The sequence below is a fragment of the Galdieria sulphuraria genome (genome assembly GCF_000341285.1).
Source record: "Galdieria sulphuraria unplaced genomic scaffold scaf_47, whole genome shotgun sequence".
NCBI classification, from domain to species: domain Eukaryota; phylum Rhodophyta; class Bangiophyceae; order Galdieriales; family Galdieriaceae; genus Galdieria; species Galdieria sulphuraria.
In genome coordinates, this window is record NW_005178428.1 from 17,496 (window position 1) to 31,851 (window position 14,356).

Sequence of the window (14,356 nt, forward strand, 5' to 3'; positions counted from 1 at the left end):
AAAGTTAGAATTGAACCATTTTTACTATACAGCGCCTCTCATATATTTCTATTTTTGCTATTCCCGAAACCAAAGATGGACGTCCCTTATTTGCTATTATTCTTGTGAGTATTTTCATGACTAGCAAAATTTTCCTGTTTGGGGGTCACAACATAACGAAATTCATGTTCGCCAACAGGAAGATCAACAACTACTCGAAAGAAGTCATCTTCCTCTTCCCATTGCAAAGGAATAGCGTCCCATTCAAGCCAATCTCCCATTAATAAGACTTGTTCTGCGAGTCCTTTATAAACAAATTCTGTGGGAACTAATTTCTGTTTTAAACACTTCAAATGACGCTTTTAGTATTTTATTCTACCAAGTTTCTTTTTACTTACCTCTACATATTTGTGACGACTGATTTCATTAGGACGTAGTTGGCGGGCTCCTGTTACAGGAACGATAAACTTGGGTTCTTTGCTTCCGCTTCTGTTAGACAAGTGGCCAACACCAGAAGGTGAACGTGACCGAGAGCGCGAAGAAGAAGGGGTACTCTCATCCGAAGAGAGAGATAGTTGATGACTATTATGAGCTGAATCAAAACTTCTCCTTTCTTCTGCAACTGAATGTCTACGAGGATGTCCAATTTTGTTTAAAAACTCGTCATGTGATTGGGAAGTTGTTACACCTCTGGTTTCCTGTTTTGAGTGAAATAGCGGATCAGATTCCTTTGGAAGCCACTTGGAAGGTAATTCTCTTGCTGACTCGTTAGCTGTTCCCACGTGGGGATTACCATCTTCGTCCACAGTTTCCTGGTTATGCAAAGTATGATGAACTTTTCTTGGTGAAGTTTCAGTTCCTTCTTTGCCTTTATAGATATCTTCTCCTGTTACAGTTGTTGTATCTCTATTTATCTTTTCTGGATAAGAAGTGCTTTTCCCTATCGTAGAATTGTTCTCATGAGACACTTGGTGACCTGGCTCTGAGTGTCTTCTCAGACCATTGTTCTGTTGCTGAGAAGAAGATTCACTTTGTCTTTTTCCAAACAGCTTTGTGAACGACGCTGGTAACATACCAAACCAAGAAGTAGTACCGTGACTTGGAGGAGGTGGTTTCTTAGAAGAGTGTGACTTATTTCCAGACTGAGACCTTGGAATCTCTTGCACCGAGCTAGGTGACTCAACTTCAACCATATTATCCAATTTGTCAAAGTTACTATGAACTTTTGCAGATTCTGAATAAAGGATATAGTTGTGAGTTTCTTCTTGCTTTCCCTTTTCCTGTGTTTTCTGTTTATTCATGAGGGAGGTCAGGTCATTCTAACAAAGGATGTTCTCTCAAAGTGGCCAAAGTGTTTCTAGAAGCAAATTTGCACATGTGACATTTCTTCCAAGAAATTTCTTAATATGCTGGTATAATAAACAAGTGTGCAAAAATTTATTGGTCGTTGTTGATATAAACTGAGACACATGTTCGAGTCTCATATCCATTGGGTTGAGACTCTGGTATCGAATGGTTTGACATTGAAAAACAAAGAATGTCCGTCCATAAAAGATAGATAGATAGATAGATAGATAGGGATATAGTTTACTTTTGTGTTTCGGTTTCCAATTCAACGAGTTGTATTCAAAAACTCTGCCCAATGACCTGGAAATCAATATTTATCCTCCTCCTTCATCTTTTAATGAAATATATAAGGAAGTTTCAATATGACTCGATGTCGCAATCTGAGCGCTTCTCTCAAGCTTTCCTCATACTTTTGTGTATTTTTTCACTTTATTCATGTTAGAAAAGAACGAAGCAGGATGAATCCATTCGAGTTGATAGTGTCTCCAGTTGTATTTTGGGCAGTTCAGTTGAAAATAATGAGATGCATGGAATAAAGAATGAAACAAAGGTCTTGTACTTATTGGCTCTTTCATAATAAGATAGATAAAGAATATCCAATTTTGTTGTTGTATATTCCGAAGTTTAGGTTATACACCTTCCTAAGAAGATCATCGAAATATGTAAAGGATTTTCCACCACAGCAATGTATGCAAAAAGATGGTGGAGTACGGCAAAAACCAACATACGACCAATCAAGTCATTAGCCAATCTCTTTTGTTACGGGGTTGATAAAAACTTGAGAAGTGTGCAGACGTCGTCTTCCTTCCCTGCTTTGGAAGGAGTAGGACAACCAACTCCTGAAACTCATCCTCACTTGCTTGCACCAGGAGAAATTATTCCCGGAATAACAGCAACAGAATTGAAGAAACGGAGACAAGATCTTTTAAAGTCGTTACCTAATAACTCTATGGCTTTATTTCCAGCAGCTTCAGAGAAATTCATGTCTGTCGATGTTCCCTATCCTTATAGGCAGAGTTCCGATTTGTTTTACCTTTCTGGTTTGACTCAACCAAACGTTGTTTTGCTACTAGACAAAACTCAGATATCGAGTAATCATAATCGTTATGAAGAAGCCGAATATTTATTTGTTCCTCGTCGAGACCCTTTCAAAGAAACTTGGGACGGTGCTTCTTGTGGAGTGGAACAAGCTCAGCGTTTCTTTGGAATAGCACAAGCCGATATCTTGGATAACTTTTCTAAATTTTTATCCAATCGATTGAAACAGTCACCTCAAGTATATTTTGATCTTTCAGTCAATCCTTCTGTCAATTTTTTGCTCCGTGATTTGGCCGAGTCAGATATCAAAGCATTGCTCTCCAATCGAAAACATACTTGTGTTGAATTAGCGTTGCAACGTTTGATCAAGTCACCTAGTGAACAACATTTAATGCTTCAGTCAGCCAGAATACTTGCCGATTCCATGACAGAGTGTATGCGTATGAGTTATGCAGGAACACATGAGTCATTTCTTGCTGCACGGATTGAATATGAATGTAAGAAAAGGGGAGCAGAGCGAATGTCTTTTCCTCCAGTAGTTGCTTCTGGTTCTCATTCCAATACGTTACATTATCTTCAGAATAGTGATATTGCCAATGATGGAGACCTCGTGTTGATGGATGCCGGATGTGAGTTGCATGGATATTGTAGTGATGTTACTAGAACGTGGCCTGTAAATGGTCAGTTTTCAAAGCCTCAACGAGAAGTCTACGAACTTGTACTTGATGTACATAATCAATGTATAGATATGGTAAAGAACAGCCATCAACGTGTGACTAGTTTGGAAGCCATTCATATATTAGCTTCCCGATGGATATACGAAGGACTAGAGAAACTTGGTATTATAAGAAAGACGGATGTTTCAAGTAATGATATTTTGGGTACTTTCTTTCCACATGCAATTGGTCACTATTTAGGCTTAGATGTTCATGACACTCATATATTGGAGAAGAATTTGACATTGAAGCCTGGTATGGTTATTACTATAGAACCAGGTATATATATTCCTAGAAATGATCCATCGATACCGGAAGCTTTTAGAGGTATAGGTATTAGAATAGAAGATGATATTTTGGTGAAGGAAGATGGAGCGATGGTCTTATCAGAAAATGTCCCAAAGCAAGCTACTGAAATAGAGTTGCTTATGAAAGAACGTTCCTAAAATGGGAAGAGTTTGAGAATGGAACACCTGAAGAGTGCCTTGGTTTATTCGAGGACTTTGTATCAACAAGGAGATATACAAAAGGCTATCTTAGTACTTGAAAGTGCTTTGTCAAAGTGGAAACTTGACAAACAACTCAATAAAAGAAACTCCATATGGTGTCAGTCCATTGCAGTTTTGAGTACGTGTGCTTTGTGTTTATTGGAGTAACGAACTTGAGTTCTTTGTTTCCTATAGACGCACTAAAACAACACTTAGTGCAACAGAATGAAGGTGTTCATATGGTAAACTTTTCTCCAGGTTCAACTCAACGGAAACCGATCTTGAATCACCAGCGTTCCGTGGACCCAGTTGATACAAGAAGTATGAAGTCTTACAAAAGTACTTTGGAAAAGTTGAAAAAACTACGAGAAGAAACAAGGCAGTTGTTTTCAGACTTGGAACAGAGTAAGAGACTTTATTTTGATAAGCTTTGGTTGAAACTTGTTAGTGGAAGAAGTCTCTTTATCCCATTGGAATGTGTCAGTGAATATGTTGAGTAGTAAGCAATCGTATACTTTGAGAAAACTAGATGTATTAGATAGAAGATATCGATATGCTATGATTGCGTTGACAGGGTAACCGATGGTTAGAGAGTTTATAACTTTCAATAGTTTGTTGCATTGTGTGGAAGGAACACGAAACATTCTCCTTGTCATCTTTTTTGGAACTGTTATATTGTTCAACAAAAGTATTTTATGGTTGGAAGATTTTTTCAGTTGTCATAAGGTATTGTATATTATTGACTATTAGTAAATAAAGAACGCTTCTTCACCAGTCGTTCTCTCCAAAGTGACAAGTCATAAGATTGTACACTTTTACTCTCTCTCTCTCTCTCTCTCTCTCTTTGGCCTAGAGATAAACCTTTTTAGATATTCTACAAAGAAAGGTTCAGGAAACGTGACCCAAAGTTTCCATAGATAATCGTTATTTCTTGGAAAGAGTGCTTTTAGTAGCTTTATGGGAATTCGGAAATTTTATGTTGAATAGGCATATATTATAAGAATACCAAGTGAATCTTGTTCGTTCTTGAAGAGTCTTCTGGGACGCTTCTTATGAAGAAGAGTTACAAGTCACGGTAAACAGGTATCAAGGCAACTAGAAACAGTTGAACAAACTGGAAATGGACAAGGATAAGAGAGTTTTGAAGATCCTTTGCAAGAATGGAAGGAAGAACCAGAGCAAACTTGAAAACTCAGGTAGAAAGACGATTATCACAACAGAGTTTTCAACCTCCCACGATAGGAAATAGGTGCAATGCAGTTGTTATGTTTTTGGTCGCAGGATGGATAAATCCTTATCAACTATAGCTTCCATAGCTTTCTTATTCAAGAGAGGACTACCTGAACTTCTTCCTAACGTTGAGTTGGATGGTCGAGGCGAGATAAGACCTACACACACTTCTACTTTGCTCTTGGATTGGCAGCTTTGACAATTGCTCGAGTGTTTTTGTTAAGCGTACCGTTGTCATCTTGTCTTTCATAGTCAACTCGATTCTTTTCTTAGGATTTGGCTTTCTTTTTGTCAAATGCAAAAAACTCCTACAATCTATAATACAGTTGACATAGTTTGAATGCATTTCACTTTATGAATATGCTTTCATCTACACTTTCAATGATATTCATACCCCAATTTCTATTCCATTTAGCTTTTATCCACTTCCATTACAAACGATGTACCGAGCAACTTGCGAAATTCTTGTTCCCTTCCTTCACTACTACTTCTTGAAGAGGGATGACTCCTACTTCCATTGACAACAACACTCGTCAGTTTTTCCGAATGGTCATTTTGTGATACACGAGGAGAAGCGTGGCCTATATCCAAGTTGTCATGACCTAATAACCATTTGTCTATCCATTTTATCCATCCAAGGTCCTTCCATGAAGACTCTCCTCCTTTAGAAAAGAACCGCATAGGAAGTCGTTCGATATCTTCAAGAGCTACAGTTGTCGGAATATACCCACGTATATGAAGCATCCATGAAAACAGAGGTGATTCTTCTATTTTGAGCAACAGTCGATAACTTGGAATAATCGATATTTGATGAACAAACAATGTACCAGCTAAGACTCCACTCAAGTGTCCAAGAAATGGCGACGATGGAATCATTGCTTGGCAAACTATTAAAATCATCCAAGGAAAACTCCAAGAAGGAACTGGCAAGTCTCGAAGTGTTGCCAAAGAAAATTCAAACCTTGAAAAAGCGAGCACCAATAAAGCAAAAAGAACGTTGGATATTCCAAGTACACAATCTTCTGGTAGCGACCAATGAAACTTGCTAAAAAATAAACCCAAAGTAATATAAAGTAAACCTGTCAAACCAACAAACCACAACACAATAGAAAGGAACCTTAATGAACCCAACAGTTTTTCAAGTGGACCTGCAATGAAGCACCAAGCGAAAGCACTTGAGGCAAATTCTGCAGCAGAATGATAGAACCATGGAGCTACAAAAACTCTATAAGCTTCAAGCCTATTTGAGTCACATAACGAAAAACTCTCTCAACGAGAACCATACCTTGACCTTTATAAAATATTCTACCAAACGACAAACAAATGTTATCATTGTTCAAATGAACCCAACTTGATATAATATTTAAAACAAGTTCCATCATAAGAAAGTTGCGGGTTATGAACGAGAGCGGGCAGTGATTCTTCCAACTGTGCAAAAATGGTAAGTGTTGTCGTGATTGACTGTTTTCGTGATTAGTCACAACTACAGGAGTTATTTCTCCACTTTCGTCGGCTCCGTTAAGAACCTGAAAAGACATTTCTACCTTAAGAAATGTCTCCAAACTACTCGTAGTTATCTGAGGTTCCCAAATCTTAGCCTAATATTTTCTTCTATTTGAATCACAAGACTCAATGCCGTTTTCCTCCTCTTGAAAGATTTCTGTATTGGCAAAAAGATATGAATAGTCAATAATAACCTTGGTCATAATAGTCCAGGATTTGAGTCATTCATATCATTCTATCTAATTCATTATGGAAGAAATGGTAAGCTTTGTCTGAAAGCTAATCGACAACCCGTTGACTAGAAAAAGAAACAGAAAACACAAGTTGAATTTGAGTTTGGCTCTTCTCACTTTGTTTTGCTTTTATTACTTGTTGACTTTAATATTTAGTCGTTGAAGAAAAACATTACTTTAGAAACACACACTAATTCCTTTCCCATGTCATATGGGTTTTCTTTGTAGAAATAGTGGAAACCTTTTACATTTCCTGAAGAGTAGAATTCATTATGGAGTTGGAAGAATCAGAGAATAAGAAAATGAATGCTGTTGCCTTTGTTCATAATTAGCTTTGTAGACTTACAGAATTGTACTTCATTTTAAAGTGGTTGTTGGAAAGCGTCACATTCTGTTTAAGAGTTGTGGATTAGTTCACCTAAGAAATCCATCTTTAATAGTTCCAAATGATCTATTGGTAGAATCTTGCTCTCTCTCTTCCACTTGGGTTAATAAATCACCCTTGTCATGTTGTAGTGAATGACATATTTATTGACAATTGGTTCACTTTTAGAACAAGTTGTCTATCCATTTTCATTTCTATCTATCCCATTTTGTCTTGTGCGAAGCATTTCAAAAAGAAAGTATCGCATAAATTATTTATATATATATAAATGACTCGAAATGATTTCTCATTTGTTTTTCATTGACAACTGGAAAATCAACTCTATTGTCATGTTGAGTTGTAGTGCAATTATTTTTTCAAGGGAAAGAGATCATTTTGCAAGTTTCTTAAATATGAGTGAATCGTAAAAGGCATGACATATGGATACCAAAACCACTTTCCAACTAATGAGTCACTAATCCTCACCATAATAGGAATTGCAATCATTTGCATTTTGGACGCAACTGTCGTGTTGTTGACGATCGGATGCTCTTGACCACTGTTCAACATATTGCTCGGCGTTTCTATTCCAAATGTTATTGGTTGGAGAGCTGTTCATATGTACACTACTATAGTTATCGGGGACAACCTCCAATGCGACATATTGCACACGTTTCTGATTCGACTGTTGTCTTCAAAGATAGGTCAGCCAACGTGAGTCATTTGCAACATATGATAGTTTCAGGAGAGTTGGACCAAGTGAGTTTGTATTTACATCAAGCAGTAAAGAATAGACGTCAGCTCACTATGGAAGAGCTGGAGCTTATACTTTATAGTTGTGCAAAAGTTGGTGACTGTTCTTTGGCAGAATCCATATTTAGGCTTGTTGAACAAAAGTTTGGTGAACCTTCTCCACAGTGTTGTCGTTTATTACTGGAATGTTATTCTTGGTCAGGAAACTTGGAACTCATTTGGCAACGTTTGGAGAAACTAGTCAAAGATAATCGTCACCTTGATGCAGAAACATTTCAACTGATGCATCACTCTATTCTAATATTTCAACGAGGAGACAAGGGAAAATTAGATCAACTACATCAACTAGGTACTTGTAGTTATCCCGAACAATATGAACGTTTTATGTCCTTTCCAAGTCACTCTATTTCAACTCTCCTCATTCAACATAGCTTTCATGAAGATACCAAACAATTGAGACGAGTATTCCATCGATATGTGGGTCGCCATGCTTTGGACTTGTGGACTTTGAGAATCGCAACTATTGCATTTCTTCGTTGTGGTTATTCTTTGGCTTTGGAAATAACTCAATTCATTCATGATCGCTTCCAAAGTGACTTTGAGTCAAAGGATATCTCCTCATCTACTAAGCTGTTAACGATTCATGATCATCATTTCTTATGGAACGATATTGTGAGTCGCATTTGTATCAGAGCTTCATTACCACCACGTTTGAAGCCATTGGCAATGTTATCGATGCAAATTGTAGAACGTTTGATGGAGTCCTCTTTGGTTCTGGAGGAAACTACCCAACTACGGTACCTAAGTTTAAAAAGGTTTCACTCTTCTTTTTTGCTTGATTGGCAGGATGATTGGCAACGATATTTACTGCAACAGTCCATTCCAGGTACAGCTTCTAAACAAAGTTATCATGGAATGTTGAGAGCTTTAATGATTCCAAGTAAACCGAGTGCTTACTTATTAGGAGAAAGTGAATATTTATGGAAAGAAATGGAGAATTGTGGATGGTTACCTGATTTGGACTCTTATTTTCTTCTAATATCGCATTTTGCATTGAATAGAGAACTCAATCATGCTTTGCAATGTTACAAATATATGTGTGATACCGGTTTCTATCCCACTACTTATATTCTTTACCAACTGTTGGAAGCTTGTACGAAATCAAAAAGAATAAGCAATCGTCTTACTTTTTTCCGAGACCATGAAAACATTTTTATACGCAAAGATATTGCTCCGTGGTATTTGAGATCGATTTTACAGCAACAGCAACAAAATCTTCATACTCATTCAGAATCCAGTGATACTCTTTGGTCTCGTCATCGTTATGGTATCTCTGCGTTGTTGGAACAAAATGCAGATATTGCACTCAAACTAGCTACCGAATGGTCTCGTTGGCAATTGCCGGTGAAAACAGTTGCATTTGTGAAATTGGCACAAATATTAGCAGATGCAGGACGACAGGAATGTATAGATGTATTATCTCAGATGGAAAGCCATGGAATGGAATTGAGAGAATATTTTCTAGCAAGTTTGTTGAAAAGATTTTTGTATAATGGTTCTTTTAACAGAAGAGTTGGCTTCCGAGAACTTTATCGTTTTGTTGAAAAGAAATATCCTCAAGCACATCATCCATGGATGGTGGACTCGTTGTTGCTTTATTATTCGGATGACTCTCAATTTCATCAAATCTTGCCTCTCATTGTTCATTCCGTAAAAGATAATCACACATGGCCAACCACAAGTGGAATGAGTGCCTTGTTAAAAGCCATTGTACATTATGCAAAGAATGGCTCTAAAGCGAACGAACATCTTCATTGGTTTATGAAAGCAGCTGAAAAAACAAAAAGTACTCCGAGACAATTGACACAAGTTGTTTTCGCTTTAAAAGAAAATGGTCAACATGAACTTGCCGACAATTTGGAATCCATCGGTAAAAAGTATCCATATAGACGTCAGTTTGCGGTTGGAGAAGAATTGTTTACGGATATCTAAAGTTGTTGAACCAACCATGACGACATCGCACCTAACAAGAACCATCCATCTCCAAAAGCGGCACCCAATATCATAGAATAGGGATGAGTATCTTTCATATCATTTGGCAAAAAATGATGAAATACTCGATGAAATGCCATGGATGGAGGAAAAGGGACACAAGCACCCGTACTAAGAGGTCGTTGAATATATTGCGCAATGTCCGGAATGTTATTTTTGGAAGAATGAATAAAAGTAGACAAGCTGTATCGAACAGAGTCCTCATTGGATAGTTGGGCGACTTTTCCCTGTTCAGGTTGAGAAGAATACATTTCAACCTTGGCTAATCTCCATGGATGACAAGAACTTTTCTTACTTTTACGAGATGTCCAAAGACTGTCATGACAATATATCCATTCTCCATTTTCCCCACCACTTGAAATACTCAAGTTGGTGTTGCGTTGACTCTCGGCGTGACTGGATATCGAGACACACCAACAAGCTCCTTGATGCAAAGCTAATACTCTTGATGACTTGTTTGACTCTTCAACAGGAAGCAAACGGACAGAGCCATCATCTAAAGCTGCAACTAACTCCTTACTTGAGCGCCACTCTAGTTGATATATCCAACTCTGCCCTAGACGATATTCCAATAAAGGACGATACGGAAAATGAAGATTCCATATACGAATACAACCATCCATTGAACCACTTGCTATCAACTCACTGGTTGGCATACTCAACTTACTAGGATATTGTATATTAATCGTATCTTGCTGCATCCTCGGGGAAGCTAAACTTCTAATAGGTACCTGATGAGCGGGGAAACTTTGATAATAAATGCCATTCTTCTGGTTGCGTATAAAAACTTCTTTTAAATTTCCTTTTATGTTCCACAAATGTAGAGTACCCCTTGTATCACCTCCAATAATCCAACGACCGTCTGACGAACATTCAGTCGTAATGAGAATGGCATCACAAGGGCTTGCAAAACAGAACAACACATCGCTTCGAACAAAAATAGGTTCATTTGGCTGTCTTTGCTTCCAAAGAGGGTCGTATTTGATACGCATAACTTTCAAAGTACCATCACCAAAGCAACCCAACAACATGCCTAGTAGATGTTGGTGATCCGAGTCCGCGCCATCCAGACAAAAAGGAAGCCAGCGAAGCTGACGACAAAAGTCACCTTCGTGTCCTATACACAAAATACAAGTTGGCTTCTCGTCTCTACTTGCGTCATACTCCCAAAGTTGAATCAAACCAAGGTTTGAGTATTTTTCATAAATAGAATGTACCAAGCTGTCCTTTCTGTATGCACTTAAAGCCAAATACCATTTAGACTCAACTTTCAAGGTATCCCAAGCCCATACTTCTCCACCAGCGTAGCACAAGTAAAGTTTTGACGAGTCACTTTCTGCGGATGGCGTATTGGAAACTTCGCCAAGTTCAAAACTTTCCCAGAGAGAAAGGCTCACTTCGATTTCTTGAGGTAGCAAGAGAATGACGTGAGAATTCTCTTGTAACCCTTGTGTGTAGAGTTGTACGTGCTCAAGCACAGTGGGAACCCATTCCACGGGTTCAATACTACTTGTAAGCTTCTTTCTCTTAGGAGTTTCTCTTGGGTGCGACTTTGTCTCTTGCGAAGAAAATGTTACTTTGGCGCCACTGGATCTTGTGTTTACCATTTCACAACACATGAACGAGAATAAGTGTGTTGGGACTTTTTCAACATTTCATTATTACTAAGAAGTTGCAGAAAAACAAGTTCAACAGAAAAAAGTTTGAAAGATACACGCAAAAAGACACAATGAAAGTGCTTACACTGCCAAGAATCGTAAGACAACTTTAATCGAATAAACCAAAGCCCAAGTCTTCGTCGCTTTCTTCTGCTGCTTCCTCTTTTTCTGCAGCCTTGGCGCTTTCTTTACTTTCTCCTCCTGTTGCTGCTGGAGCTGCTCCTACTGCAGCTGCTAGTGCCGCTGTTGCACCGGATGGTACTGTTGTCATTTTCTGCAAACCTTGTTCCATCAACTCGTCCAAATCCTTCCCGTTCAAGGCTTCAACTACTTGCGTAACACGGTCTTCTTCTACTTCGACACCTACTGAAGTCAATATCTTTTTGATATCATCTGCAGTAGGCTTCCCACGTTTGCTTCCCAACTGTGCTAGGAAATAGGCTGCTAAATACTTCATCGTTTCCACTTGGCAAATCCACCAACCACTGCTAGCGACGTCGTCCAACAAACAATTATGATAATTCTAATAGAGGAGAGAAGCCCTTCTCATTCCATCATGAAATGGATAAGTATGGATTGTCATCTGTTCAACAACAATCACTTGAAAAATGATTGTCTCCTGATACTACTCTTTCTTTTCCTCCATTTGTAAAACATCATCATCACTTGTTATAATATCTGAACTGCGAACATGGACTTGTTTGGTTGAGAAAATTCCTCAACATTCCCTTTTTTTTCCGCTGGGCATGGAATTGTGCCATTTCTAGAAGCTTGCCAGCAAGTGCTGCATTGTGCAGCCATACTTTGTTGTCTTTCAAAAACTGTGTATCAACTTGTTTATGTCTTCAAGCTCGTTAACTTCGTTGCAACTACGAGAAACAACGAGTGACGGCGTTATCACTGACAGTACAAAACCAGACAACCACTATTCCAAAAGGTATGCATCCAGTGTTACACTATAAATGTTTTTCATCTTTCAATAATAGATTGTATATTTCCAACTTACGAAACAAAATAAATCCATTTGGAAGAACCAGAGACAAGCTTGTTCGTTTATTATCCTGCTTCGGAGCCACTTGCGAGCCAACTATGGAGTCTACTAGTCCAAGGAAAGCAGAAGAAAGGATTGCTTCCAATGTTTTCTCAAAGAATAATCTGACTGATAGGCAAAAGGTTTTTTATGATCGAATTGAAGCAGGAAACATTTTGGCGCATTGGTTGCAACAAGACTGGATGGTTGCAGCGTTGCCAACCATCGATGGTGTGCAGTTGGATGCAATCGTATATGGTATTCCATCTGGTGGGATTCCTGTGGCTGCAACAATTGCAACACAACTCAAGTTACCACTGCAAGTTGCTGTCGTGAGCAAAATATTATTACCGTGGAATACGGAAGTTGGTTGTGGTGCTGTCAGTTTTCGACAAACGGTCAAGTGGAATGAACCCTTTCTTCATTCTATTGGTTTATCCAAAGAACGATTACAGAAGCAAATGGAAGAAGCTTTAACCAAAGTGAATCGAAGAACGAAAGCATTGGGGGGTGTACCTACGATACCTACTCGAGAGGAAAACACTGCTGTCATATTGGTCGATGATGGTTTAGCTTCTGGATGGACTATGACTTTGGCTATAGAAGAATTTCGAAAGATGGGAGCAAAGAATATAGTGGTAGTTGTACCAACGGGTTCCTATGATGTTGTGTTGAAAATAGCCAAAATAGCCGATGTGGTCTTTTGTGCAAATATTCGACGGGAGCCTAGTTTTGCTGTGGCTGCAGCTTATGAAAACTGGTATGACGAAAGAGAAGAAGAAATGGTACAACTTATTCGTTCATTGAACAACAAATCATGCTACAAGTAAAATGGTACTAGTTATGGTGAGGTAGGAGTATGTTTGGTTTCCAGAGAAAGCTTGTCGGATGACGATATTGTTATCATGTTTGTTCCTCTAGTCAAAATAGCTCTTGTCGAGTTTTCCTTGTATTTTGCATACGCATAAAGAAAACCACCCAAAATATTCAATGCAAGTCCCATTCGTTCTTCCCTTGTTGAAGGTAGACTACCGATACCAATCCAACTGCCAATAAAGATGATTAGAATGTCCTTGATATGACCTGACATGGAATGTGTCAACGGAGAATTATGAATGGAGTTCATATAAGTTGCATGGGATATGAAGCATCCCAATACGGATGAGAAACCAAAAGCTGTCCAAAAAGCGACACTACTTGTCTCATTTTGTAAAAATATTTTTAAACGAGAAACTTCTCCTTGGAACAATGCTACGGTGATCATCAAAGGTAAGCTCCAACAAGATAATGATACTGTGAGTGCAACGGTACCAAAAATTCCATTCTCTGAAGCAAAAGGGATCCATATCAAATACAACGCGTTGCTCAGGTTACCGATAATAACGAGCAACAGTCCATAAAAGTTGAATGGTTTGGAGCGAAACAACACAGACCAAAGTGCTCCAAGAGTGATACAAACCACAGAAAAGAAAACCAAAAGTGTTGGTTTCTTACTAAGAAAAGAGCATTCTAGAATCAAAACAAACAAGCATAAAGTCCTTCTAACTCCAATGAATATCACAACATCGTCAATAGTTGCCAAAGCGGTCATATTCGCCAAGTTCATAACAAAAAAGAACAACATCAATAACAACAATCTATTTGTCATAAATAAATATTTCTTTCTATTGGGAATAAAACCCAAAACAACGGCCAATAAATACAGCAAACTGAATAGACTTAGTTGGCCAACGATGAGCAAACAAGGTAAACGCAAACCACCCCGAAAGACCAAACTGTTGGTTACATTCAACAAGAAAGCGACAGATATGTAGTAAAGAATAGAAAAAATAGATAAGAATGCGTGACTAACGACCATAGAAAACCAAACACTCGAAAAGAGCAATATTCCTCTTTGTAACGACTAATCGAATTGAGAAATTTGAAACGGACTAGCATTTTTTTTATTTACATTGTATTCATATT

At 38.2% G+C, this 14,356-nt stretch overlaps 9 protein-coding genes across 9 annotated transcripts; 4 read left to right on the top strand and 5 right to left on the bottom strand.

Annotated features, from left to right (window-relative positions):
- Nucleotides 1-5: 5 nt before the first annotated feature.
- Nucleotides 6-1,285, bottom strand: Gasu_49240 (5'-AMP-activated protein kinase-related protein). The gene is made up of 2 exons (XM_005703936.1): nucleotides 378-1,285; nucleotides 6-326 (listed from the first exon to the last, which is right to left on the bottom strand). Exons 1-2 carry the CDS (start codon nucleotides 1,278-1,280, stop codon nucleotides 87-89), a joined length of 1,143 nt encoding a protein of 380 aa, XP_005703993.1. The 5' UTR covers nucleotides 1,281-1,285; the 3' UTR covers nucleotides 6-86.
- Nucleotides 1,286-1,985: 700 nt separating this feature from the next.
- Nucleotides 1,986-3,685, top strand: Gasu_49250 (X-Pro aminopeptidase). The gene has a single exon (XM_005703937.1). The coding sequence runs from the start codon at nucleotides 2,012-2,014 to the stop codon at nucleotides 3,524-3,526; it is 1,515 nt and encodes a 504-aa protein (XP_005703994.1). The 5' UTR covers nucleotides 1,986-2,011; the 3' UTR covers nucleotides 3,527-3,685.
- A 10-nt stretch (nucleotides 3,686-3,695) lies between these two features.
- On the top strand, nucleotides 3,696-4,341 carry Gasu_49260 (uncharacterized protein). The gene is made up of 3 exons (XM_005703938.1): nucleotides 3,696-3,707; nucleotides 3,764-3,973; nucleotides 4,017-4,341. The coding sequence occupies exons 2-3, from the start codon at nucleotides 3,808-3,810 to the stop codon at nucleotides 4,145-4,147; spliced, it is 297 nt and encodes a 98-aa protein (XP_005703995.1). The 5' UTR covers nucleotides 3,696-3,707; nucleotides 3,764-3,807; the 3' UTR covers nucleotides 4,148-4,341.
- A 169-nt stretch (nucleotides 4,342-4,510) lies between these two features.
- Nucleotides 4,511-6,465, bottom strand: Gasu_49270 (uncharacterized protein). The gene is made up of 2 exons (XM_005703939.1): nucleotides 6,084-6,465; nucleotides 4,511-6,030 (listed from the first exon to the last, which is right to left on the bottom strand). The coding sequence occupies exons 1-2, from the start codon at nucleotides 6,334-6,336 to the stop codon at nucleotides 5,210-5,212; spliced, it is 1,074 nt and encodes a 357-aa protein (XP_005703996.1). The 5' UTR covers nucleotides 6,337-6,465; the 3' UTR covers nucleotides 4,511-5,209.
- A 960-nt stretch (nucleotides 6,466-7,425) lies between these two features.
- Nucleotides 7,426-9,376, top strand: Gasu_49280 (uncharacterized protein). Its single transcript, XM_005703940.1, has 2 exons — nucleotides 7,426-9,206; nucleotides 9,260-9,376. Exons 1-2 carry the CDS (start codon nucleotides 7,445-7,447, stop codon nucleotides 9,319-9,321), a joined length of 1,824 nt encoding a protein of 607 aa, XP_005703997.1. The 5' UTR covers nucleotides 7,426-7,444; the 3' UTR covers nucleotides 9,322-9,376.
- A 78-nt stretch (nucleotides 9,377-9,454) lies between these two features.
- Nucleotides 9,455-11,335, bottom strand: Gasu_49290 (uncharacterized protein). The gene has a single exon (XM_005703941.1). It carries the CDS (start codon nucleotides 11,308-11,310, stop codon nucleotides 9,640-9,642), a length of 1,671 nt encoding a protein of 556 aa, XP_005703998.1. The 5' UTR covers nucleotides 11,311-11,335; the 3' UTR covers nucleotides 9,455-9,639.
- Nucleotides 11,336-11,340: 5 nt separating this feature from the next.
- Gasu_49300 (60S acidic ribosomal protein P2) lies at nucleotides 11,341-11,885 on the bottom strand. The gene has a single exon (XM_005703942.1). The coding sequence runs from the start codon at nucleotides 11,816-11,818 to the stop codon at nucleotides 11,471-11,473; it is 348 nt and encodes a 115-aa protein (XP_005703999.1). The 5' UTR covers nucleotides 11,819-11,885; the 3' UTR covers nucleotides 11,341-11,470.
- Nucleotides 11,886-12,065: 180 nt separating this feature from the next.
- On the top strand, nucleotides 12,066-13,246 carry Gasu_49310 (phosphoribosyltransferase). The gene is made up of 2 exons (XM_005703943.1): nucleotides 12,066-12,298; nucleotides 12,348-13,246. The coding sequence occupies exons 1-2, from the start codon at nucleotides 12,201-12,203 to the stop codon at nucleotides 13,219-13,221; spliced, it is 972 nt and encodes a 323-aa protein (XP_005704000.1). The 5' UTR covers nucleotides 12,066-12,200; the 3' UTR covers nucleotides 13,222-13,246.
- A 4-nt stretch (nucleotides 13,247-13,250) lies between these two features.
- Gasu_49320 (solute carrier, DMT family) lies at nucleotides 13,251-14,345 on the bottom strand. Its single transcript, XM_005703944.1, has 2 exons — nucleotides 13,367-14,345; nucleotides 13,251-13,308 (listed from the first exon to the last, which is right to left on the bottom strand). Exons 1-2 carry the CDS (start codon nucleotides 14,247-14,249, stop codon nucleotides 13,295-13,297), a joined length of 897 nt encoding a protein of 298 aa, XP_005704001.1. The 5' UTR covers nucleotides 14,250-14,345; the 3' UTR covers nucleotides 13,251-13,294.
- Between the last annotated feature and the right edge of the window lie 11 nt (nucleotides 14,346-14,356).